The 27,295-nt window shown below is 37.9% G+C and overlaps 2 protein-coding genes across 5 annotated transcripts; one reads left to right on the top strand and one right to left on the bottom strand.

The window, feature by feature from the left end:
* acp2 (acid phosphatase 2, lysosomal) lies at positions 1 to 25,065 on the top strand. Of its 4 annotated transcripts, XR_015775926.1 has the most exons (16): positions 1 to 160; positions 3,280 to 3,375; positions 4,801 to 4,887; positions 5,149 to 5,209; positions 5,318 to 5,409; positions 5,952 to 6,050; positions 6,203 to 6,292; positions 7,344 to 7,427; positions 7,517 to 7,565; positions 7,736 to 7,824; positions 8,402 to 8,508; positions 8,845 to 9,020; positions 9,108 to 9,371; positions 18,073 to 18,237; positions 23,718 to 24,207; positions 24,503 to 25,065. XR_015775926.1 is itself a non-coding variant. In XM_042513281.2 (13 exons), exons 1-13 carry the CDS (start codon positions 71 to 73, stop codon positions 9,251 to 9,253), a joined length of 1,266 nt encoding a protein of 421 aa, XP_042369215.1. In that variant the 5' UTR covers positions 1 to 70; the 3' UTR covers positions 9,254 to 10,445. The 4 variants fall into 4 exon arrangements, 1 of the variants encoding a protein (XP_042369215.1); XR_015775927.1 differs by having other exon boundaries at positions 9,111 to 9,371; positions 23,718 to 25,065; XR_006107188.2 differs by having other exon boundaries at positions 23,718 to 25,065.
* Positions 11,364 to 26,011, bottom strand: gpr137c (G protein-coupled receptor 137c). The gene is made up of 8 exons (XM_042513280.2): positions 25,214 to 26,011; positions 18,797 to 18,846; positions 18,336 to 18,443; positions 18,085 to 18,223; positions 15,472 to 15,621; positions 14,641 to 14,766; positions 14,427 to 14,551; positions 11,364 to 14,287 (listed from the first exon to the last, which is right to left on the bottom strand). The coding sequence occupies exons 1-8, from the start codon at positions 25,586 to 25,588 to the stop codon at positions 14,002 to 14,004; spliced, it is 1,359 nt and encodes a 452-aa protein (XP_042369214.1). The 5' UTR covers positions 25,589 to 26,011; the 3' UTR covers positions 11,364 to 14,001.
* Positions 26,012 to 27,295: the final 1,284 nt, after the last annotated feature.

Here is a 27,295-nt window from a genome sequence, read left to right as displayed (position 1 = left end):
TAGCTCAGGCAGGAGACCTGAGAAACAGGCGGTTTGAGGTCTGAGGTTTCGGTTGGTCCTTCACGGAAACATGGTGTCCGCTTCGGTGCTTTGTCTTTTAACGGTAGCCTTTATCTGTCGAGAGGCAGCAGCAGACAGACAACTTAAATATGTGACTGTGGTGAGTAAAGTCAATATTTAGTGTAACGGTACTGGGACTGTGTTAAGCTCTGTAGCGACTAGCCGCGTTTCTCTTCACTGTGGATACATTTTCGCGAAACTACATTCAAAATTCAAGAGGTTTTACAATTTATTAGCTTCTATGTAAATATGTGTGTTTATCTGAACACGAATTAAGTCTGTCAGATACAATTCCGGTCTTATAGTTAATTCGGCATATTATTAATCCACCTTGCAACACTTTCAAAATAAAAATGAGCTAATTTTGTGTTTGGTTCACACTGCTTGCCAGTAAATCATTGCTTTCACAGGCTAACTATCCAGACATTTTATGAGGATACAATTTAAATTTTTGAATTGGAAAATGTATTAAAGGTGAGGTGTATTGAGTTCAGTGTCACGAGATGCCTCAAAACGAGCAAAGAAGCCTTCAAGAAGAACGAAACGGGACTCATCAGGGGACAAATCATTTGAGGTCCTCTGCACGCTCATGTTAAAGTTATTCATGTTGAACCTGTATCACAAGACTGTCTGACGTGTTAACACAAAGTAATAGTTAAGTATTTTTATTGTCAGAAACTTCATTCTGTTGTGATTAGTCGGCAGAAGTCGTAAAAAAAATAAAATTGGGGATAATGTTTGTTTCATAAATGCTGATGTCTTTTGGATCATATTTAATCTTTGAGGCAGTGGGGATAAAATAGTTAGTGATCTGAGTCATGTGGTCATTTCTTCCTGTTAAGATGTTTTTCTGTGGCACATATAAAGAAAGCACTTGCTAAAATATTTGCAGGTTTCCTGTTATGGACCTGTTCACAGCACACCAGTCAGGCCAGTTTGCCCCAGGGAAGAAAGGCAGTGTAGCCAAGGACACAAAAGTTGTTGTTAAGAGAGCATCAATGAGCTACACATTGATGTCAGTGCAAGATGATGCAGGAAATAAGCATTGGTACAATTTGAATGCAGCTTTTCTGAGGCTACTTTTACTTTGAGAAAACAATACTTGAACTGTCATAGTTGTGTTACTTCTAAAGCATGTGTATTTCTTTCTGTATTTCTCCTTTCGTAGTACAAGTATTTTTGCTTGAGGATTTATATGAATGTTTGGAGCTTTATGAAGGTTTTCTAATTCTCTCATTTCCCTTTATCCATATACAGTAAAAACCAGCACTAAAGAGCCACTCCCGACTCAAGTGCGCACATTAGTGTATTTTTGCATGTCTTCATTTTGTTGCATTTATCTCACAGATAAATGTGAGCTGCTGAATTGGATTTGCCTGCGGATTCCCTATGCAAAGCGTAAAGATACATGCAGGTTGATAATAGTGTAATGAAGTCTCTGTCTCTCAGTCCGTAGAGAAGACAGGCATTGTGAGTACGTGAAAAAATCTTGTAATGATAATGTTGTACATTTTGAACGTAAAAATCCCCCAAATTATGTACCTTTTTTTTTTTTATAATTTCTTAAATCTGAACTACTCTGTCTTGGGACGAGTGGGTTCATTTTCCCACCCTCTGTTCCTTTTTTTTTTGTTAGTGTTACAGCGATGGAATCTGTCATGGATGTGAGAATTGAAAAAGCAGCAGACACACTCTTGTTTTCCCGTGTTAATACCATGACTTAAAGCATCTTGCATGTCACAGGGCTGAAGTTCAACACTGAGAGGTGAAGGGAGTCGAGTCAGAAAGTCCACATAGATTTTCTGTGAAGGAGTTAGTGTGACATGTTCTTATTTTTGAACTCATTCTTAGAAACGGTTACCGAGCCATTAATGATCACAGAGGAGATAAGATTAGGAGTTCTGCAGGGATAATCCATCCTTCAAATAGAGTTTGCACACTTTTTTCAGCTATTTTGGACAGATCGGTCATGCATGCTCTCCACACTAGAAACCCACACTTGGCTTGAAGATCGAAACTGTTCTTGCAGTGGCATCCTGCAACAAGACTTAACTGACTGGATGCAGATATTACATTCAACCTACACCAACATAGGTCTTTACAACATGAGTAATATTTATTATCAAAGGTGCTGTGTCAAATAAAAGGCCCAGTTCATAGACATAGGTCCCTGTACTTGTGTATGAAATGGCTTTGACACTGTTTATTATCACGCTTGGATTCCTTCATTATTATTCCTTATTTTGTCTCCGTGCATGCTCATTTAAGGCCAATTGTGTTCAGATTTTTGATTTGCTTTTTTGTAAGACTGTAAGCCAAGGCAAACACTTGGCGAGATCGTTACTATCAGCTGACTGGATTTTGCAACAGCCAGTGACACAGATAAAACTAGGACGGAGCTTTTGGTTAGATTCAGTGTCAGAAGAGCTGCATGCATGAAGGTGGTTATTAATGTTATATGTTATAAGGTGGAACAATAAAAGATATATCAAATACAGATTAAGCACTGGAGAGATAGGCAGCTTTGTCAAACAAGTCACACGATAATGCAGTGACAGTTTTATTTGCTGATCATGTGGCTTCCAGTCTGCAGTAAAAACTAAGTTTGGTAAATACATCCATATGTCAGGCTTTCAATGTGATATTTTATGTACAGTATTTCTGCTGATATGAAACCCTAATATTATATGACCACCACATTGCAATATGTTCCTCCTTTAGTCGCTGTGCAGCAAAGTTTGGACTTCTGAACACATGCATTAATAGAAAATACTAAAATATACTGCATGTCACCAGTGCTAGACCTAGCAGATTTGCCCCTTTAAATAAATAAGCAATCTTGTGTTTTTATTGTATTTATTACAAACAGCAAGAGCCACATAATTTCACATTTTTGTATGCCATAGTGGGAGGTTTATTTTGTTGCACCTGCACTCTTAAGGCAAGGCAGTTTTTTATGAAAGAACTTTTATGTAGGTTCAAGGTGCTGCACAGAGAAATTAAAATTACACAATTCAAAGTTAAAAAAGGCGGAGAGGAAGTAAAAGAATAAGCAAAAATAAATTTAAAGATTTGACATAATATAATACCTTGGGTTTTAAAATAGTTGAGTTTGATTAAGTTTTCAGTTTGGATTGAAAATATGTGGTGGCAGGAAAGGGGAAGTAGTGTGTTGTTCGTTGGGTGTTGCCTGACAGCTTTCCCGGTTCTCTCCTCCAGTTGTTTCGTCATGGTGACAGGTCACCAGTCAGAGCCTATCCCACCGACCCGCACCAAGAGAGCGACTGGCCACAAGGCTTTGGACAGCTGTCACAGGTATGATTCAAAAAATTTTAAATTTGATTGATTGCAGCGTGTCCACACATGTGTTGTCTTGCATACTTCTTATTGTTCACTCCCTTTTTTTTTTTTTGGTCACCCACAGCTGGAAAACCGGTTATATGAAACAACTGCCTAATTGTACACAGTGTCCTGCAGGCATACGTAACCAGATACAAAAAAAAACCCCAACACAAAACAAGCAAAACTCTCTTAGTCACACTAAAATAAACGCAAATAACATATTTCATCACAATGTCTATTTCTGACCAGACAACCTAAATAAGTAACAAAACATTAAAGATCATAAATAAGAAAAAAAGAAATATTTGAATCTAATATGTTGCACACAAATTAAATTATTTTTATTATGATAAATGAAATTATTGTAATTACGTTAAACTATGATAATAAAATCATTATTATGATAAACTTGAAAAAAATACTGCCCAAATATTTCAAGCTCTAAACTTTGTTGAATTAAAACCTCCTTCTTTCTTAAGTTTTAAACCCTTTTTTTTAAAACATCTTTTATGTTTACAGTATATCCTTACAAATAAAATTACTAAACTAAACTATTGAATCCACACTAATCCGCTTTAAAATACATATTTTCCTAACAAAATAATCAGATTAGTCATTAAATTGTTTGTCTCAGAATACTAAAGTATTTTGTGTTGTTTTTTTTTTAACATATTAATAAACATTACCATTACGGGTGATACAATATAGCAGAACTGACGCTTACTGTGATACTTACTTACTTAATATACATATGATAATATCCGTTCTCACTGTCTTTTTCTCCACCTCCCTGCAGTCCAGTGTGCTCCATACATGTGTTGTATCAGTTGTATTTATATCTTCGCCATTGTATAGAGCAGAATAAAAAAATCATATAAAAAAGCTCAGTGTTGCACAATAATTTACTGCATTTGTGTAGATTTAAGGGACTTTTATTTTGACAAAATTAAAGACATTTGCACTTTAAATTGATGCAGAAAATGCACAGATGTGTGCATAAATATTCACTAGAATGGAGGAAATTAAGTGTTTGATGTGCAAAAATTTGAGTTATTATTGGTTATATGCTGCATTAAAGTCTATTCATTCTGCATAGCAATATAATAATATATGACTTGTATGTTATATATATTGTAATGCATTAAAGGCTAATACTAAAGTGTTCTGAAGTTCTGTTCACCCTGTTTGCATCAAAAAACTCACCAAATTTATTCTGTTCATTGAGTTTTCATATGATTTTCAAGGCATGCAAAAGTCACGCCACTTATTTTCAGTGTGCACGACAGCAAGGAATCATTCTCTGGTGTATCAATGCTATTTTGATGTTTTTGTCCCACTTAAAACTTATTTTCTTTCATCAGGAGATTAATGTATGTCCCTCTCTGTGCGTGTTTTCAGGAGGGGATGAAGCAGCACTTTGAACTGGGCCAGTTTCTAAGGAACCGATATAAAGGATTCCTCAATGAATCCTACCTTAGACATGAGGTAGGATCACATGACACCTCACCAGGACGCATATATCAAGTGTTTTTCATATGAATATTTAGGGGCAGGGGCCCCTTGCCATGTTGGTGTTATACAGGGTTCCCACTGGTGCTGGAATTCCTGGAGTATGATGGACATGTTTTCCAAGAGGGGGCACCTGTGTATTTCTGTTTATTATAGCACTAACATATGACACATCGGTCTGTTTCAAGGCCGTGATGACCCAGTTAGTACACTGATGCCGCACTTCTTCGTCCTCAGATCTCGGTTCGCAGCACAGACTACGATCGCACCCTGATGAGCGCTGAGGCCAACCTCGCAGGTTTGAACTTCAGCTCTTCCTCCTTTTTGTTTTCCCTCTACTTGCAGTACTTCTCCTTTTGGTGTTCTTTTTCCCGCCGTCACATTAACGCCTTTTGCCGTCATCTAGGTCTCTACCCCCCCAGTGGTCAGCAGGTCTTCACGAAAGACCTGCTGTGGCAGCCGATACCCGTACACACTGTGCCACTAAGTGAAGAGAGGGTAGGTCCAGTTTATAACGAGTTTTATTAGTGCTGCTCGCTGCTGAGTCTAAACCAGGGTTTCCTTAAAAAGCCTTAAAAGGCTGTGAATCCCTTAATCTGAAAGTAAGGCCTTAACTGGTATTAAAATGTCTTAAATCAATTTAGAAAATTCTTAAAAATGCAAAGACATGAAGTTTATGATTTTGTACTTCTGATGTAGTATGTAAAATATATATATTAAAAAAAAAAAGACTCTTTAAAATGTTTTTTTACCAAATGCCTCTCGCATGAATGTCACGCAGAGCAAAACAACATGGGGAAGTTAGAATTCAATGAAAAATGGCTATTTCACGAAGAATTTTTGGCAAAAGTTTTATGTTGCCATAAACATTTTGCCAAATTTTCTCTAACCTCTAGGTCATGTTTTTTTTCTTCTGCAGTAGTGGTTATTGTAAAATTGGTCTTAAATGTTATTTTGAGCAGCATTAAAAAAGTCTTAAAATTTTAAATCAAACTTGCTTTTAGCTGGTTTTGAACTTTCTGTCTCTTTTTATTTTTTAGCTCCTCTCTTTTCCTCTGTCTGACTGTCCTCGCTACAAACAACTGATGAATGAAACGGAGCACACAGAGAAATTTATCAATGTCACCATTGAATACCAGGTACAGGAAGATAAATTCTGTGGTTACATTAATATTACACATGTTGGATTTTTTCAAAGCCTGTTTTTGATATTTTTATTTAAGTCTAAATTATCTTGAAAGTGTTGGAAATAAATGTATGTGTGTGCGGCTTATTGTGTTTTTCTCTTTAGGACATTCTAGAGCTGGTGAGGAATAAAACAGGGCTGAATAAGACGACCGTGGAGTCAGTCTGGAGTGTGTACGACACACTCTTCTGTGAGGTATGAACACACACACAACCGCCAGCAAAAACAAGTTCACAGCAGAAGCGAAAAGTTTTCTATTCATATTTCTGTTGACCAACGTATTTGTGTCATGTCTGAGGTCATTTTCTCCGAAAATGAAAAGTGAATCCAATGCAGATTCAGTCCAGCTTAAAGGATGCAGACAGCAGCGGTTGACTACTATTTCAAAATAAGAGCGTACTGTTTTTTACGAGTCACAAGCTGTTTGAATTTCAACAAAGAAGTTCATCCAAATTATGTGTAAACTTCTGGTTGGCTAGATGGTAACTGGTCACATCTCAGTGTGTGTTTGTTTTAGTCTTGTGACTCAGCTGACCTCATTGGTTTTTTTTGGAACATTTTGACTAACAGGACTGTGCAGCTGCAGCAGTTTCACATCTGTGTTTTGTGTTTTTTGCCTGGGTGCCGGGGACAGACATGGAACGAGGCGTTATGTTGTTTGACCACCTGAAACATAGTTTAAACACAATGTAATTCTATTTTTTTTTGTCTTATCTGGGTCTCTGCTTGCATTAAAGTGTCTGAATGCCAATACATGCGCTGACATCCTTTTTTTTTTTTTTTTAAATTTGCAGGGACGTCCACATAATCACGAGTCAAATGCACACAAATTAGTGTGAGATTTCAAGTATGAGCCAATTATGAAATCAGGGACAGCAGGGTCACTGACAATAGCCACATGATAATTAAGCAACAGTGTGAGAGATGGTTGCAGAGAGAAAGAGAGTTCACTGAGGGAAGACTGCTGACAAAGCGCCATCATCAGCAAGCCAGTTTAAAGTCCCCCTCCTGACACATTTTAAAGGGGCCCAATGACGGTCGTTTTCAGGTTCATACTTTTAATTTGGGTTTCTACTAGAACATATGTTGTAAGCATACTACAATATCTGCTAGAATGGTGTTTCGATAGATGAAAGGGAGCTCCAGGGTCCAGTTTACATCCAAAAAGTGCATACTCTGCCATGTTTGCTGTCAAAACTTTGACTATGCTAATGCAAACCACTTTTTGCCCTGCGTGTTTATTCAGTCTCGTCACAACATGTCAGCTCCTGATTGGGTGACTCCTGTTGTCATGGAGAAGCTCAGAGAGCTCAAAGACTTTGGATTTCAGGTAAAACTAGTCGCAATATCGACGGTCTCATTTAGTTTTGGTGTCTTACGATGGTTGAAACTTGTAATGATTCTGTTTGATTTCCACAGGTTACATTCGGGGTCCACAAACAACAAGAAAAGAGCCGGCTGCAGGGAGGTGTGTGTGTTTGTGTTTGTGTCTGTGTGTGTTAGGACTTGTTAGCAGGATATGTTTGTGTTGGTTTCAGTGTCTTCCTGAGATTTATTAACAAAAGAAAAACATTAAAATAACACCAGAGTTCTACTTAAAAATCCAGGATTAAAATAGCAACTGCTGTGTGTCTTTAGGTATGCTGTTGGGTGAAATAGTGAAGAATCTCTCCAAGATGGCTGCCCCAGACCCAAAACAGAGGCTGAAATTCATGATGCTTTCGGCGGTAAGAATGACTTCTTGAGCTGGTGAAGTGCAGATCTCTGCTTGGTGCGTGTGGAGGCTTGTGTGTGGGAACATTGAGTGCCGGGCAGACGTTAGTGGAATGAACGGGAGACGATATGCATCAATAAGATGTAACCAGAGTAGACAGGCTATGTGGAGACAAATCTTGGACACAGCGTCCCTCAAAACGTCTCCCAAATAAAGTCTAATTTACTTAATTGTCCTTCCAAGTTCCATTACAGGATTGCAGCCAAGATAACAAAAACAGGGAGTTCTTCACAGTGTAATTGGTATGGAAATGATCTGCAGATGCTCCGGTTCAAAATGAGACCAAACTTCTCTGTGAAAGAAGGTTTTTGAGCCGTGGCATCGGCCAAAATGACAAATGATAAAACGACAGACAAGGAGAGGCTTGTTTTCAGCCCAGCTGATTGATTCAAATGCCTTTCACTATGTGATTTTGTTGATCACCCCTCCGCCGGCCCCTTCTGGACGGTTATTAGGAGTTAGGAATAAGCAGTTAATGACGATATAAAACAGACGTTCTCGTAACGTTCTCACGTGTGTCTGTTCGACAGCACGACACCACTGTTGCCGCTCTGCAGTCCAGCCTCGATGTGTTCAACGGAAGACAGCCGCCATACGCCTCCTGTCACATGTTTGAGCTGTACAGAGACGACAACGGGTAAAACACACGCACTCAGACACACACACACACACACACACACACACACACAGTGTGCCGTAGACACCATAAAGAATGTAAAAAATGTGTAAATATGAATATTGTCCTTGGCTTTCTCAGACTTTGTACAAGAGTTGACAGTTTTGTGGTTTTAATGCCTTTTTCAAACAGTTTGTTTTTGTCATCTCCTATGATATTTATGCTATTTATTATTATTATTCATTTTTTAATGTATTTATTGATGTACAACACTTTGGTCAGCTCTGTTCCTTTTTAAATGCGCTTTATAAATACATTTGGATTGGACTGTAAAACTCACATATTGTGTCCTTCCAGCTCTGCTTCGGTGTCGATGTTTTTCCGGAACAACAGCAAAGTGGAGCCGTATCCTCTGCAGTTACCAGGCTGCTCCCTTGACTGCCCCCTGGATGAGTTTGTGAGACTTACAAAGCCCTCGATCTCAGATGACCGAGACAAAGAGTGTCAGTTGCCCTCAGAGGGGAGAGATACAGGTGAACACGCTAAAAACTGAAGAGTGCTTAAATGAACGAGATGACTGATCGTGCCACCACTGATCCTTTTTCTCCATTTTTCCTCAGAAGTGATCATCAGTCTGGTGGTGTCCAGCTGTCTGCTCTTCTTTCTCATCGTCCTTCTCCTCGGCATCGTTTGTTGGCGGAAGGATCCAATCACCAACCGGGGATACCACCATGTGATCAACCAGGAAGGCGGAGAGGAATCCTGACAGAAGCACAAACTCCTCCCTCGGAGGTCTGCGAGCCTGGCATCCTGGGACAGCAGCGATGACGATGAACTCTAAAACCCCCGAGGGTCCTTTTTGATGGTTTCGTGAACAAGTGCAGGTACGGACCCACAGTGATCAGATTTTTGATTTTTCTTTTTTCTTTTTTCTTTTTTTTTAAAAGGTGAGTTTTCCTCCAAAGTGACTCGTTTCTGTCGGGTCAAACAGGGGATTTTAAAACCATTAAAACTTGAGATTTTAGAGAAGCACAGCTTTTAAAAACTGTTTCCTCGTCACTCTAAACGAACATGAGCGAAGAGTGAGCCATCGCCAGAGGGACCACGTCGGATTTCTGCGTCAAGCAAACACAGCAGGGAAAACTTTTTGTGTTTTAAGTTTGTCGGCTAAAATTTTTCCATGTGGTTTGATCTCCAATCATCCAATCATCCACGATTTCAACAAATATGTCCCAGATTGCTGCTTGAAAAGACACTGTGTTTGTTAATCAGTCTGCGTTTTTGGGACTAAAATGTCGTGAATTGAAACGATGGAGGGATGGTAATTTCTTGGTGATGTCACTGAATATTCAACAAAACAAATTCTTATTTTATCGTGGACTTTACCTGATTGCAGAGACCTGACACTAAAACTTTTAAATTTAAATTTAAACTTGATTAGATAAAATATTTCAATACTAAATCCCAGTGCAAAATTAAATTTTCTTGTCAGTTTATTCATAATTTGCTGCTTTGTGTGCACAGTGTGTGTGATGTCCCTGAGGCCAAATGACTGAGCTGCCTTAAATATTTGTAGTATTATGGAGTAATATTTTTTTTGTTGTTGTTCTGGTGTAACACATTTTTGATTGAGCTTCTTCAAATAGGTGCTTTTGATTGATGAAAGGAGCAGCAGGGTGGTGTTGAACTTTGGAAAACTCTCCCAGAGAGAACTGGCTGAAACTTAATGACTGCAAGACACTAAAACACCAGCAAATAAAAGCAAAATGTATAATTTAGTTAGTTTTTTTGTGTCAGCAAGAATTAAATCAACATTGGGATCATATAAACCAGCATCTTACAGATAGACATCGCTTCTTTTGGAAACACTGGAAATCTGTACGTGTGTGTGTGTGTTTATTTTAATCTGGCTGCCTTAAAAAAAAAAGAATCATCTTTGAATTATTTAAATATGAAAATTGTGTTGTCTTTGAACCAATCCTTTAAAATGTAGAGCACATATTGGATACATTTCCTCAAGTGATATTATTGAAAACCATGACCTGCGCACTTTGAAGGTTCAGCTCAGGCAGTTTTAGATATACAGATCACCCAGGGTTTTATACAATGTTGTTCACCTCGTTACGAAATAAAAATCTAATATATATTAAAAAACAAATCCTGGCATGATCAGGATTTTTTCCGCCCGAGTCAGGATTCTGGACTTTGAATTAATTTGCGCAAATTAAAAAACATTTGTAGTAAATTCAAACCTGGAGAACAAATTCTTTGCTGAAAAAAATCAATTGTGATATTTATATGGCATCATTTCAGTTTTCTTTTATACTATTATGCTCAGAATTTGAGAATGTGCCGCTTGTTGTTGTTTTGTTTTTTTTGCAAAATTAAATGATCAATTGTTACAAACGTTTGCAGATACACAACATGAAACAGGTAACCTGCTGCTGTCTTGACTTAACCCATTAAATCCTGAGCAAAATGGTTTAATTTCTTTGAAAAAAAATGACAAGAAAATTACCAGGAAAAAAAAGAAAATGACCTGGAAACAGTTTGAAAAGTTCTAAAAATTTTGTACTAATATTTTACATCTGTAAGTTTGATAATTATACATATAGATTTTCTCTAGCTTTTATAAAATAATTATCTAAATCTACTCATTTTTTTTGCAATTCCTGGAACATTTCTTACCATGACCAGCTGCAGGAGTTCATTTCTGTGTGTCGTCTGCTTCTGGTGTTGGTTTGATTTTTCCGGTGTGCTGGTGATGTACTGATCATACTTGTGGGGTATATTTGGCGCAAAACTGCAGAGGTAGAAAAAGGCATCAAACTACCTAGTATAATATTCGTAAGGTTAAGACAAAAATTCTGGTTCGCTTGCATTTTAAAAACAGTGCAGTAGGCCTTTATTAAACATGGTAGTGCTTTCTTTTGCATACATCGTTAGTGATCTGTCGCACAATAGGTTACATTCAGTATGGCCACGGATAAAACAATCCATAAAACAATTCATAAAACAATTACCACTGCCATTTCATAGCAGATAGAGTAACATTTTTACATAAATTATATCACCTCGGAAAGAAAATATGACACTGAGTTCTTGCACTCTGATGCAGAAGCATGCACTGCAGATGTTAATATTTCTGAAACAGGTGAACAGCTGGACTCGACAAATTCATTTCCATCTCTTTTTTTCAGTGTCCTTTAATACATGTTTTTTTTTTTTTTTTGATTTCTTTTGTGAAGTCAGTTTACATGGTCATTTACAGATTGAGCTTCTCGACAGTTTAAGTCTGATAAAGTACCGTGATGTTGAGTGGCTTTTTATTTTCATTCAGTCCTGACTTAGCACAGATAAATTGGTTTTGGTCTGACACAAAAATGTTCCCCTTAAAGTGAAATATTGCTTACAGGCTGCAGTCTGTCATGAGATTCAGATTCATGAGATTATCAAGAACAATGTCAGAGAAAGAAAAAAAACTATAAAATTAGTTAAACAATAAAAATCAATGTAAAATAAACACGTATAAAAGCAAACTTCAAAAACTAAAATTCAAGATCACACACACACACACACAGACGCAAAAACACACATGGATTAGAAATCGATTAACTTGACACACAAACAATTAAAAACACATCCAAACATTTCTTGTGCAAAAATATTTTCCTTAAGGAATGAAACGATTATGACAAAATGTGATGGCACATTGATAATTTCCTTTCACAAAGGATAAATAGTCATACAGACAATGATTGAAGAAAATACATAAAACAAGTAGGAGATGAAATCCTACATTCAGGCCCGAAGCCTTTTTGACTGAAGGTGAACGTCTCCTAAGTGCAAATTGTTGCCTCACAGCTCAGAAAGGATCCGAATACGTGGAAGTTTTTTGGTCAAAAATATGTTTCGGACACATTTCCATCCTGTTGAATGAACAATCCCTGGGTGGATTTTTACTCAGTTGATATTTTGATCTATTCCACATTGTCCAAATAATATATTGGTAATGCAACTGCCGAACAAAATGATGTATTTAACATCCCCAACATTAAGCAACTTGACAACGTATGGCACTCCCTGTCTTACGTTTTTACATAGTTTCCGTTGTATAATTATGGGGAAGGAAACCAACACTTCGCTGCTGTTTAATATTTTTATACAACAGCAGTGGCATGATTTCGTTAAAGCCTGAGTCAGTCATTTAAGTCTTCTGTTGAAACAATTCCTCCATTGTCTTACAAATGCATTCGTTGTTGATGTTTTACACAAAACGCACCTAAGCTTGTGCTATTGGCATTGCCAATAACACGCATATGGCAGCTACATATAAATTTCACATATTTTGCGGCTGTAAGCTTACATGTTAAGTTTACATGGATGATACTTGTGAACACGGAAATAAACTCACCAGTATTTTGTTTACAGCCATGAAAACTGTAATAAGCTTATTTTACACAACAAACTAAACACAAATCCAGTACTGAGTAGACTAACATGTTAAGCTCGCTAATGGCGTTTGTACAACTTTATATTTACCAAAATTAACAATCACTGTTTAAAAAAAAATAATCATTTGCCACTGACAAGATAATATTACTAAGTCTGTGATGGATGGAAGTTTAGCTTTTTGTGTTTTCTTGGTTACACAGATTATGAGTTTAAGCTAACTGTTAGCATTAGCTGTAAGTTAGCTCTCACTGCTGCAGCAGCCAATGGTAAATTAGCAACAGCTAATTCCTGTCATTCCTTTGAGCTAAAAGTGATAAATCACCATGAAATGCCCTTTGTGGATGCATATCATTTGGTTTTCATTGTCAGAAAAGCCTTTCAAGGATCAAGTATGAAGCTAGCAGGCTAGGATCCTTCACTTTCCAACCAAAATTGCCCTTTTTTATGCTAATTTACAACAACTGCATCATATGTGCGCCCGTTAAAAACAGTTATCCAACTCATTTTTGATAACCAAAGTATAGTTTGACAATTGTCGAGTGAATACAATGTCTTTGTGTCCACAGCTGTTGACTGACTGACCACGGTAGCTTCGCTATTAGCCAAATCGTACAGCGTGCTACATGGCTCCTGTCTGAGTGGTATGTTTCACAGAAGCACGACTGGAAATTTACACAGAAAGGATCATGAGAAAATGATTATCTGGTCCCTGATGATTCTTAGAAGTGATAACTGACCAAAACATTGAACAGAAAAAGGTTGGTCTTTGCAGTTTTAGGTGTGTTAGCCATATTAGCACTAAAACTCTGGTCCGTGGCCTGCACTTGCTTTCATTCCTCCAAAGGCTACATGACATTTAAAGACGTGAAAGTCCTAAAATTGCAGTTGGTCATGGCACAACAACTTCCCTACTGATGCCACCACATTTCTCCAGAATAACTCGTCTGGAGCATTACCTCAGACTATCTCTCAGAAGTACCTGCTTTGATGTATCTGGGGAAGCGAAATGGTGACAAAAATGCAGGAAATAGTTTAGTCAATCTGAACAATGGGCCCTGCTTAATTCTGTGGGGTGCAGAAATAAGTTTGAGAGCCACAGTAATAATTCTGTGGCGTGGAAAAGTAGTTACTGTGGTGATGATGGTGGTAGTTGTTGTTCTGCGGGGTGGAGTAGTAGTTGTGATGGTGGTGATTGTGACTCTGGATGTTTCCGTAGGCGAAGAGGAGGGGGGCCGTGGAAGACGGCGGCTGCTGGGCTGACGTTACGCCCGCAGTCAGAGTCCCGTTGCGTTGTATGGAGCCGTACCAACTGGATGTACCCAGCTGGGGAGTGGTGGAAAGGAGACTGAGAGAAGGATTGAGAAAGTGTATTAAAGAAGAGAAAGGAGGGATTAGATGAAGCGAAATCAATACAAAGCCACTTTATCATTGATTTTTCTATACAAAGCTCAAAAGGCTGTATTTGTGCTTGTGTGTGTGCCCACCTGGCCCGATCACTCCTGCTATTAATGCTTCTGGACAGGTCGTCATCACTATCGTACCGTCGAGGATTGTCAAAGAAATAAGCTCTGGAGCTGAAACTGTGGCTGTTGACCATCCCCCCTGGAGCCTGAGAGAGATATAGAGATGTTCAAGCTTCATTATAGTTTTTTAGGGCTAGATTACTGCTGGTGTTTGCACTTTAAGATCTTGTTTTACCAGATTTTGGTTGGGTCTTTGTACTCTGAAGAAAACAACTACCAAACTTGTCGGTAGAAGCTCCCAGAAAAAGAGAATGATCCCAAACACGATGTAGGCTTCACCGCTGATCTCCTGCACATCAGCCTGTACACACACACAAACACAGTGTAAAATACATTACATTCATAACCAGAATTTTGAACACATTAAACAATTAAAAAAGAAATAAAATAAGAGATATCATACGTGATACGACCATTATTGGCGACTCATCAAAACAATCTAGATTGATTAATAGCACTACAGGTAAGTGGGCCTATAAGTCTTATGTGGCTTGAATAAACTGATATATGTTAGTCTACCAACTGTGAGCAGGGAGAAACAAAAAGACTATTTAATAATGCAAAACGTAACAAAAAGTGTATGTTTATTCCTTAGTGTGATATAAAAATGCTAAAACTCATGATGCACACACTCGTAGACACACATGCTCTGGAAAGGGACAGAATAATGCTGAGATATTTGACTGCCAGCTGGTATACAGACAGATTAAAGAAATCATGTATAATATCAGATTATGCCCACAAACACACAGCCTTTAAAATGGACTGTCTGTCTCAAGGCCTGAGCCATGATGTAGGTCAGGACACACAGACACACAGACACACAGACACACAGACACACACACACACACGGCTATTTATAGCCAAACAAAGCCCTTTACCCCACTAAGCATTGCTTCCACAAATCTCCTAAGATGGATCGTCCACACCCACACACTGGGCAATGGGTTTTTGGCTAAAGAAAAGCTTGTTTTCCATCTATGACTGAACACATTTAGTGCAGTACCTGATCAGAGACGCTGTACCAGCCGTAGTTGAAGGGACTGGGTCTGTCCTGAGGGGACAGGGCCACCACCACCAGGTTGTAACAGGCTCTGGATGTGTAGAGCAGGATCACCACGGCCCCTATGGCTGTTGCTTGGCACACTGATGTACCCTGGTGAAAGAGACACTGTGCTTAATTCAAGTCATGCATCAGCTGGCTGTTGGCCTGTAATTTAATGTCTGATATGGGCCACAGATGTGATCCACCAAATATCTGAGGCCTCTCTGTGACCCAAATGATAGATTACAGGCCAGGAATTGAGTTTTCGGGGACATGTTTACAGGTAAGAATCATGAGTCACCGTGTAGTGCTACACTGTCTGAAAATTATAAGCATGACAAGCAATGTTGGGGACTAACTAATTACAGTACTTAAAATACAAAAATAAATATGACTGTAATCAGTTACAGGAAAAAAAAAAAAACATAATTAAATTCTAATTACTAATAAAAATGTTGGTTTATATGTTGAAAAATATATTGATTCTATATTTTTGGCCTTTTTTTTTTTTTAGCTTTATTCCCCTGTTTAAAGCATTTGTTAGAAAAGTAATCAAAAGTAATGCGTTAACATTACTTTGATACGACACTTATTTACGTACCTTATTACAGGAGTAACTAGCAATCTGTAACTTATTTAATTAAAAAAAAGGTGAATAAAACATTGATTCTGTTCCATTCTTTCAGGCTTTTTTTTTTTTCAAGAAACCTTAATTGTCCTGTTTAAAACATTTGTTAGAAAATCGAATAAATTACATTCATCTGATGAGGTAATTTAAATAATCACGTTACTAATTATATGTTTAACACGGTAACTTTTAATCTCTGACCGATTATATTTCAAAAATAGCCTGCCCAACACTGATGTGAAGCACTTTGTGTGCCATTAATTGCGCAAATTGGTAGCACCTGAGATGCGCCAAACACAATCCAAACACAAAGTCAGGGGCAGAATTGGCTATAAGCATCTACATTTCTGCACAGAAACTTGTCGGTCTGCTTAAAGTAAGACAGCTCATATTGTTTCTGTATTATTTTCGATATGTTTATAGCTGTAGCATTACGTCTGCAGTTATATATCTGACTGGGGGCTGTTATATTTTGATATTTAAATACCGGAAGTTCATGCTAAAGTTGCTAATTTACGGAATTTCCGTTAGCAGCAGGCTAACAGTATGAGTGTTATCTACGCTAACGTTTTATTTTGGGATATGTTATTTGTATGTGGGGCTTCTGTGGCATTAGTTTATGGTTTGGGAAAACAGACTGTACATAATTTTAATATTTATATACAGTCTATGTCTGGGGCAAATTTTGAACACATTTTCACCACCTGCAATAGCTAACTTAATGTAGCTTAGCCGCGTTATCATTGCTACTAGTTAGCGGCCTGTACTCTCCGTCATGTAAGCTAGCTAGAGCCAATTCTGTTAATATTAATAATTTTTATGCTTATGCTACTTTTGTGAGGGCCTTCTGTGTCATTCACCCGTGCTAACGATCTGAGAAATATTCACGGTTAAGTCCTCACCACCCGCAAGAGCTAACTTTGTATAGTCTGAGCCATGAGTCTAAATTTGCATCGTCACTGCTACCAGCTAGCCATAGATATGATAAACGCAGACAACGCATCCGGTCGCCATCTTTCGTTGGGGCTTCAGAACAGCCGTCTTCTTCTTATTCTGTGGGGTTTTAAGCATGGATGTATTATAAGGAAGTCGGCATGCTTGAAGTTGCATTACTGCCTCTTTCTAGATTCACCCGAAATCTGTGAGACGCTTCCCGACTGTATCAGCATCTAGATCAGCATATGTCGGATTTCTTTTTTCTTTTTTTTGGTCTGTTTTTATATATTTGAATGAATTAAATTCAATGTCTGTCTTGATCACTGTCATTGATAACCATGCAACCTTGAGTCATTTTTTTCCACCTGTAAAAAACTGTCATTTGTTCATTAGAATAATGTAACAATTGCCCTGCAGCTCAGGGTAACCCTGATACATGACAAAAGCATATACTAAATATTCTAAATACTGAAAATGTCTATAAGCTTTCCTGACATTGTAGCATCATGTTTTCAACTAGATAAGATAAATCTTTATTGAACCCCAGAAAGTAAATAAGGTTGTTGCAGCAGCACACAGACCGAAAGAGAAGTACACAAATAAATAATATGTGGTATATTAAAAAAAAAGGAAGAACTAAACTAAAATAAGAACAGAATAAATAGATATGATATTAGGTAAAATGTTGTAATATTATATAACAAAATGTATACAGTAGAACAGTAATATTACATAGGATGGAATAGAGGATTAACTATAAATGTATAAAAACATATAGTATGGATATAATGTAGCATAATACAGCAAGCGTAATAAAGTAATTGCAACATATATAGCAAGATATACATGCTATGGATCCTCAGGTACACTACCAACATTTAAAGTTAAATTTTCCAATGCCTCGATTTAAATACTGACATGTTTTTTCTATAATAAAGTAATATTGGTGACAAAATACAGTCTAATATTTTATTTATTTTTTTTATTCCACATGATAGTTTTCTTCCTACCTTGGACTCAAGGTAAACGTTGGCAGAGGACATCTTGGCGATCTTGAAGATGCAGACAGCCAGAGAGACAGCACACAGGACAAACAGACTGTCGTTGATCAAGACCCGGGCCAGGACTGCATGTCTGATACCCCCATCACTGGAGACAGTAAGGTGATTAACTTAAGACACTCAAGAAAAACTGTTCTGTGGGAGCTGAATGTGACACTAGGGAGAAAATGTTATCTTCATGGTGTTTTTTTTTTGTATACCTTGGTGGTTCAGAGCGCTCCAGAGCTCCTTGCACTAACAATGCACAAGTTAAATTCACCACCAGGAAAAATATACTGAGACACAGGAAGAACAGACGCAGAGGAACCCTGGAGGGAGAAAAATAGAGACAGTAAGAGGAAGGCCAAAACAAATGTGACTTTATTCATAAACAACAACTAATTAAAATTCATGGTGTTGAAACTGCAAACCAACTGTGAGTGTGAGAGAAGAAAAGAAAAGACAGGTGGTTGTAGAGAGGAAGGACAATGATAATGGTTAAAATTGTGCAACCATATTCTGAATATCTGTCTTTTAATGATGAGGGACAAATAGATTATGGTATATTATTAAGGTAGATTATAGACTGTTTTTCTAGGAATAATTTGAAATTAAAAGTCAAAACAGGAGCAAAAATTTTGCACAATGCATAAAAACCAACAGCATTTAAGTACAGACTCACTTGTATTTGCTGAGCTCTGGGGAATACTTGGCTTTAGCCTTAAACATCACCTGAAGAAAGAAAAGTAAAATGTCATCACACAGATACTGTGATGTTTACACATATTTACATACTCGATTCCATAATCCCAGTACAGTATTTTACAAATTTAAGAAAAGATAGAAGAGCGAGACAGCTAAATAAGGATTGCTTTCTTTTAGGAGAAGAGTGTGAACTACGCAGAGCCTGAAGAGATTCCTGTGTGTCACTTAAGTGCACACACACATACATGTACACAGTTACGCAGCACACATTTAAATAATACAAGAAAAACAAGGGGACAGAGCAAGGATCCACATTACGCAACAGTGTGTATGTACACACACAACATTATTTGTTTGAGGATTAACTATTCGGTCCGGTTAAAGTCCAAATGAAAGCCAAAAGTAACCTCTTTTTGCAGATTAAATAGTGTGGATTGTTATATAACAATAAATAATGTAATTATACAAATGATTTTATAATTGAGAGGGAAAACAAGGTCCTCACAAACACTCTTATATCTTATTAGCCTGACAGACAGTTGACAAAGGCGGAGACAATATACTTCATTTTGCTATGCAAACAAAATTTAGTTAAAAGGTAATGACAGTCTGTAATTTGCAAACAGTGCGTGGTTTAAGAAAAAGGACAGCACCAGTCAACATTGACCAGCCTTGATATCTGCAGGTAGGTCTTTAAAATGTTGTATTTCAGCTAATTATCAATCAGCGCTAAAAGTTTACATGAACAAGTGTGCTTTTCTCTGGTGGATGTTGGTTTGGTAGCTCATTTAGGGAGCGGAGGTAGACAAAACACTGATTGTTACAACTTCATAGATTCAGAAGGCAATCTGAGGGCGGGGGCACTATTAGAGGAACTGCAGTTTTTGGCATTTTGGCTTTTTTTTTCAGCCCCAAAGGTTGCCGCTTGTTCAAGATATTGTACATATATGCAGTTGAAGAAAATGTGTATAAAAAGTGTGTTTACACTGTTTTCCTAAAGTAGCTCATTTAATATGCACATGTATTTTTTTAAATGCAGAAACCTGCATGGAATTATAGAAGTAATTTGAATTAATTGCTGCAGAGCAATCACAATATTGTACATTTTATGGAAATTCATAGAATAATAACCACATGAAAATGTATTTTTTTGCAAATCTGATATATTAAATACCTACAGCACTTCATCAAACTGATGCAAAGCCTTTAAATCAAATAATGGCATAAAGCAGCCCTGCTTGATAATTTGCTACATAACCCAAAACCCATACGCTTGTTTCAAAGCCAGGCAGTAAGTTCAGGTCATCTTACTGGACTCCCAGTAGCCTCTGCACATGAAAAAGATTTACCTTCCTAGAAGAGACGCTAACAAAATGAGTCTTAATATCATATGCTGCTGGAAATGTTAATTTGCCTATTACTGGCTATGATATTGCATGAAAACAATCAAATAAATAGTGAAAACCAGCCAAACTAAAGCTGAAAATCATGCATATCATCCACCAGCTGCTAACTTGTTATCAGTAAAAAAAAACATCAAACTGGACACAAGTGCAGTTTCAGTGTACAAAAGCTGGGACACTGAACTTAACTGATCTGGCTCAAACACTTCCCTCCTGGAATGACTTTAGGGTTTTTTGAAAAACGTTTACCAAAATGTAATTTATTCCACACACAAAAAAAGAAATGTCTATATGTTTGTTATTAACTAACATTCAGATATATGCGACACTATCTCTGATCAAAGCCTCCTATCTGCCAAACTCTGCATCACTAATGACGATAATGACTCATTTTTAATGTTATATGATAAGTGCCATGGCCACAGGGACAGTTTAAACACACACACACAGACACACATTAACACACTCAGCCTTTTGTGTGAGAATGTAGGCCAGAAGGAGGTAATTTGTAACCTAGAAATGCGGCAGCCAGCCAACAGAACATGACCGGATTACATACTTTATGCACCATATAGTATGTGTGTGCCTCAAAAAGTGATGAAATGAAGCTAAATCAACTTTTTTTTTTTTTCTTAAATAGAGAATAAGACTTGATAGTATGTTTCTGACTGAACAATATTAGTTTCTGTAGTGAGAAGGAGCTATATGTGTAAGTGGGAAGTATATGACAGGTCAGGAGTCATGCCTGACTCATCAGAAAACTACACACAAGTATTTCCACACATGTGAGTGTGTCAGACGGTGGTGTGATGTTATATCAGCGTTCCACTCGCGGGGTTTATTACTTTCTGTGAGTTCAACATTTAACAGCTGTTCGGCAGTGATGCCGGGACTGTGCTGTGACATTGGTTGAGCAAATTATTAATGACACTGGGCTAGATCTGTGCTGAAAGAGATTCTCTGTGCTTGTGTTCGTGCAGTCGAGCAAGCTCTGCAGTTTAAATTTCTTGTGGCAAATTATAAGTGATGATGCTTTGTGTACTTTATGCACATGTACGTACATCGACTTAATCTGAAATTGATAACTTGATCACCTATTTTGAAAATCAAATTACGATTTTAAACATATTTTGAGGAAAAATAAATATTCTCTGGTTCCGGCTTCATGAACGCGAATATTGCATGCATATTTTTTTGGTTTGGGCTGCTAAAACAAACAATCCAAATCAGTCACCGTCAGTCAATTATACATATGATTATTAAATGCTAATATCAGCTGTTATCAGTCAGCAAGCGTGCTTTCATCTACCATAAAATGAATAAAAATGCAGTGGAGTCTCACAGTTTATGACAGTGGTTTCCAACCACTCTGTCTTCAACTGGAAACCAGTTAAAGATTGAGTGCACGTTGAGGCCTAAGAGTGCGGCTCTGTCTAGTTAAAGGTGTGCAAATGATTTATATCTTTGCATAAACATACAGAAAAAAAACATACATTTTGCAATAAGATGACACTGAAATCTTGTTTACCTATTTGCATAGCAATTGACTGATATAGTGTTCTTTTGGGTTTGTTTTTGTGTTCCCATGATCAATGTATATAAAAAAATAACCACTCTGTTTTTGCTCTGTTTTGGTGTCAACCCTCAATCTCCAGGAAATATCTGGCTCTTCAGTTGCTAAATGCTCCACTGTGTGTTCACTAACTGTGTCTCTCTGCTGTTTGCTGATGAGTAGGTTGCATACAGTCAGGTCTTTTCCCTGAAAATAGCTGCCTGGCCGATGAGAGTGAACCAAACAGCAACGTCACTGTGCTGAAAACCAGAACAAAAAGCTGAAGGAGGCTAAAATGCTTAAGTGTTTTGTTTCACGATTTTTAGTCGGGGGCATCTTTTATTGATTGATTACTTTTAAATGACTGAGACTATAAAAGCATTTTTTTTTTACTACTCATGAGTCTACTGTCGGAAAAAGCATCATCTGTTACAGAGGTCTGACCAGGCTAGACATGAAACCACAAGTAGGAAAAGTTTGTTCACCGAGCTGGTCAGTCACATGATTTCCCAACATAGATCAAGATACATACTGTTAAACCTATAATGACACGGAGGAACTGCATTTTGTTGGTGGAGAGGGGAAAAAAAGAGCTGTTCTTTCATGCAAAGCAGCAAAACAACCTGAGAAAAAGCAAGATGTTTATTCAGTCAGAGTGAATGCTTTAACTGGTCGCAGATCAGCTGATGGGCTCCAATATTTATTCAGCAGTCATATGACACCGTTGACTTCATTACCTTATCTCCTCTCAGCCAGTTGAACGAGCGTCCTTTCTACTCACACCCCGGCGTGTGATCGAGACACACACCGAGTTTCACTTTGAAGCAGTGATTGAACTGTGGCGCTGAGCCCCAAAGTGTGGAGGTGTTTTCGGAGAGAGGAACAAACAGGTCTTTGACATTTGGAGTGGGCAGGTGTTGAAACAACTGTGACTGACCAACTGTGTCTGTCACGCACACACACGCACAGTTTGAGAGGACAGGCCGCTGACAGAGACATTTGCTCTGAGTCTCGTCTACTTATTGAATGAAACACATCAATGGAGGCCGATATAATGTCACACAGGCTTTTACTGGGTGATCTTAACATCTCTGACCCCGGGGAAGCAAACCGAGACAATCCGCAGAGCTTTTAAACCAACGGCAACCTAAAAACGCTGCCTCAAGTCAATCAGCTCACACTGGTATGGAACATGCAGGTCAATGGTGAACACATTTCTTCATGAAATGTTGGCTTTCAAAGAAACGCTACAAGCAAAAACTTGCGTTTCAAGTTACTTTGCTTTTCCTTTGACAAGAGTTGATATCGAATCCACCACCTAAAATAATAATTATTTTTATTTATTTATTCTCATTTGTAGACTCTTAATCACCCTTTTTCCCCCCTTGTTATTGGTTAAATTTATGCGATGCATTATTGCTGCTTATACTTATACTACAAGGTAGATTTATGAGTCATTTTTTAAACATAGTTTTAAAAAATGAAATTTAAATTTGTCCTTGATCCTGCTACATCTTTGGAGTTGAAGAATGAGTTGATTAAAATCAGCAGCTAACATGAAAATTCAGTCCGGCTTCTTTGGCATGTTGCTACTGATGAAATGTACAATATGTATAATATATATATGTATATATATATATATTACAGTAATTATTACACTGCGTGCGTGTGCACGTGTATGTGTGTATCGAGGTTTGTTTTGTGCACTATTATTAAAAAACACAAAAATGCAATTTAAAAAATGACTTTGCTAGGAATATCAACATGTCTTGACATTTATACATAGGCCACCCACAAAATTACATTTTGGTTGGCTAACATGCTTTCTTACTGAGCAAAAATGGAAATGGGAGGGGGTCAGCTAGCCTTACTGTGTCTAAAGGTATTAGCATATTTAAAGCCCACTAACTCATATGTCGGGTCTCTTTTTTTCTTTTGTACAGGGGGTTATGTGCAGGGGTTCTTAGACGACGCAAATCCCTGGAGTCCCTGCTGTCTTCGTGGAAACCTCCCTAACGACGAGACTCAGTGTGGCACAAGGTCAAACTTTATTCTTTTTGTGTTGTTTTCAGATAACCACACTAATTTGAGTCAGAGGCCTTATACCTATTTAAAATGAACACACACATCCATATAAAAATCTGATTTTTATTTTCTGTTTAATCGTGGCCTGCAACCATTGGTGGATTATGAAACAATGGGCCCCTCAGCATAGATATGCAAAGGGCCCCAACACCTCTCATACATAGGAGCAAGACATACAGACTTTGTGGTTTTGCATCTTTTTGTTGTTGTTATGCATCTTTTTACTGGTTTGTGTTTTTCGCTTAGGTAAATTTCTTTCTCGTTTTGGGTTATTTTTTGTCTTTTTTTGGTCATTTTGTGTCCCTTTAGATAATTTCTGTCTTTTCTGCAATTTTGAGTCTTTTTGCAGTAAGTTTGAATTTTCTAGTGGTTGTTTTGCATTTCTTTGTGGTAATTTTGCATCTTTTGTGTTGTTTTGTGTCTCCTTGTGGTCATTTTGAGTCTTCTTGTGGTTATTTTATGTCTCTTTGGGGTAATTCTGTGTCTCCTTGTGGTCATCATGAGTTTTCTTGTCGTTGCTTTGTCTCTTCGAGGCAGTTACTGTCCTTTATTGTTCAAATGTTGCCTCTTTGCAGACATTTTGAGTCTTGTGGTTGATTTGTGTTTCTTTGCAGTAATTTTGTGTCTATATGTGGTCTTTTAGGTGTGTCCTTGTGGTTGTTTTGTGTCCCTGTGGTCTTTTTGAGGTTAGTTGTCATCTTTGTTAGTCAGTACATGTTAATTCGATGTTAATTCTGTAAGTGTGGGGACTCTGGGCCTGTGCCCGGTAGGCCTGTTCAGTAATACATCTATAGCTAACAAACTATTGTTATCATTTATTATTGATATATTCCCTTCATCAATCATTGGGTCTATACAATAATCAGAAAATAACACAAATATTTGACCACCCTGTGCCAAAGAAGCACTGTCAAGGCCTCATGGGAGCTGTTCTTTCAGTAGCTCATCTTTTGTCTTTGCCGTTTTATGCAAATGCAACGCGACAATGATAAATTGTGAAATTGGGTGCACTTTAAAGTAGAGTTGGGTATTCATCCTTGAAGAGCTTTTGCCCACAGGGCGGTGGATGATGTTGGTAACAGGACCTTGGATTAATAGGAATCCTCCGAATAATCAAGAGAATATGACAGAACAGAGTGCAAATTGCCTGTATGGAAGTTAAAGTGTGTGTCAAATGTGAAAAATATGAATACAGTGAACACAAAATTGCAGTGTCAGCTGTTTTTGCGAAATCAGGTCACACACACTGCACGCCCACCTCCCTCCCTCCCTCCTTCCCTCCCTCTCTCTCTCTCTCTCTCTCTCTCTCTCTCTCTCTCACAAACACATACAGACACAGACAATGCAGTCATACCTGTGTGAAGTAGAGGTTGAGTAGGCAGAGTGTGAAGAACTGCAGGCAGACGGGGCAGCAGTAGAGCAGCCAGTAGGCCAGAGGCTGCAGCTGGTTGGCCTGCACCACATTTTTAAAGTAGAAAGAGAAGAGGGTCGTCCTCAGCGCTGCCCACAGCAAGCACAGAAACAAAAACACACTCTGGTAGCTGAAGCGCTTGTGTCCGTAGTGCAAAATGAGCCAGAGCTGCAGGTAAACGAAAACAAACAAGAAGGAATAGAGGACGGTGTAGACGGTAGTCAGACTGAGCTCCAGTGTTGGGGAGATTGCAGCTCCAGGGGACTCCTTCAGTGAGGTAAACAAATGGGAATTAACCTCCTCTCCTGCCGAAAACATCTCCACTGACGACTCGCGCTAACACATGGGATGCTGTGGGGGCGAAAACACCGAAACTGGGTCAGACCTGGGCTAAATACACCGTGGATGACAAAAAAGACGAGAGTATTCGGGTGAAAAATTGCGATAAAAAGAGTTTATTCTGACGAGAAGTGGCATCATGAAGCTGCGCTGGGGTTTAAATCCGAAGAAAACCTGGGGTTTAGATTTAAAAAGCGCTGGGTTAAAAATAACAAGACAGAAAACAAGAGAGAGGTCCCCCTGTGAATCTCTGCAAAGCTGTTCTCTGCAAAAAACAACTTAAGGGGGGAAAAACCTCCAGATCAGCTGTGATGCAGTTTTAAACCCGCCCCCTTGCTCTCAACTAAAACGGAAACTTGCGTTTCATGGGCCGCCATCTTGGCTCAAAACTAGGCTCGTTTGATTGCAAAACAGCTGACTCCGGAGCCACAGTTTCTAGCCAGTTTCCGAGCTAAACCTCCTAACGAGAGCGACGTCCTCACACCCACTTTTCCAGTGAGCCGTTTCATTGGTCAATCCTGCCGCCCAACCTCCACAGCTCCCTCACTCCATTGGTTTATGATGATGTCAGCTGCGTTAATATCCGCCCCTTGTGCACTCGTGATTGGTCGTTTGTTCAAGTCAAAACTGCTCTCTGGTTTTATTGGTCCGAAGGCGCACGTGGGCGTCTCTCGCAGAGACAGAGGTATCAAAACAATTTTTTTTTCAGACGGTTACGTCAACTCACAGTTGCGGAACTGTGGCTTTGCCTTCAAAATAAAAGCCTAAAATGGTGTCGTGAACATTTAGTGCAACTGTGAAACAGCTGTACTTTAATTAGCAAAAGATTCTTAAAACGTCTTATTCGTGTTCATAATACGAGTAGTATGAAAATTCACTTACTAAGAAACGTCTAGTGATGGGATGTAACTAAGTAGGACACTGTACTTAAGTCTAAATTTTAGGTACTTGTACTTTACTTTTGTATTTTATTTTCACATCACATCTCTCTCTCTCTCTCGCTCTACATATATATATATATATATATATATATATATATATATATATATATATATATATATATATATAAAATACACATATATACTTTTTACTTTCTTCACTACATTTATCTTAAGTTACTTTACAGATTATTGCATACCATACCAAAATAAATACCAAATACCATAAGATTTAAAAAAAAAAGAAAAGAAAAGAAAAATGAAGCAGTCAACTGACAGAAAAGATTGTGACAATTATTTAGGCCTAAGTCTTCTGTTTTTTTATGTTTGTGGGTGTTTATTAAAGCAAATTTTAGGGTTTCTGAGATGTTTTTTAAATCTAAAATTTTGTAGGGTTTTCTCTCTCTCTTTTGAATAATTTTGAGTTTTTATCTCCTTGTTTTAGTTTTGGGGTGTTTGTTTTTCTTTTTCTCCACATTGGTACTTATACATGTAATACTTAAACTGCCTTTTCCTGGAAATACTTCATTAGTGCAGGACTATAACTTGTAACAGAGTATTTTCCCAGTGTGATATTCATACTTTTAATTAAGTAATGGATCAAAATACTTCTTTTACCACTGGAAACGTCTCAACATTTTTCAATTATATTTTTTTTATTTTTAAACGGCAACCGGAAGTGCTGATTTTACTCGCGCAGCTTGCCATAGTTTATCGAAATATGGCGCATCATTCTCTGAGGACATTT

The sequence above is a fragment of the Plectropomus leopardus genome, chromosome 24 (genome assembly GCF_026936395.1).
Source record: "Plectropomus leopardus strain MGB_pleo_1.0 chromosome 24, ASM2693639v1, whole genome shotgun sequence".
In the NCBI taxonomy this organism is placed as follows: Eukaryota; Metazoa; Chordata; class Actinopteri; order Perciformes; family Serranidae; genus Plectropomus; species Plectropomus leopardus.
The sequence above is the reverse complement of the archived record's forward strand: the minus strand, read 5'-3'. Positions and strand labels throughout refer to the sequence as shown.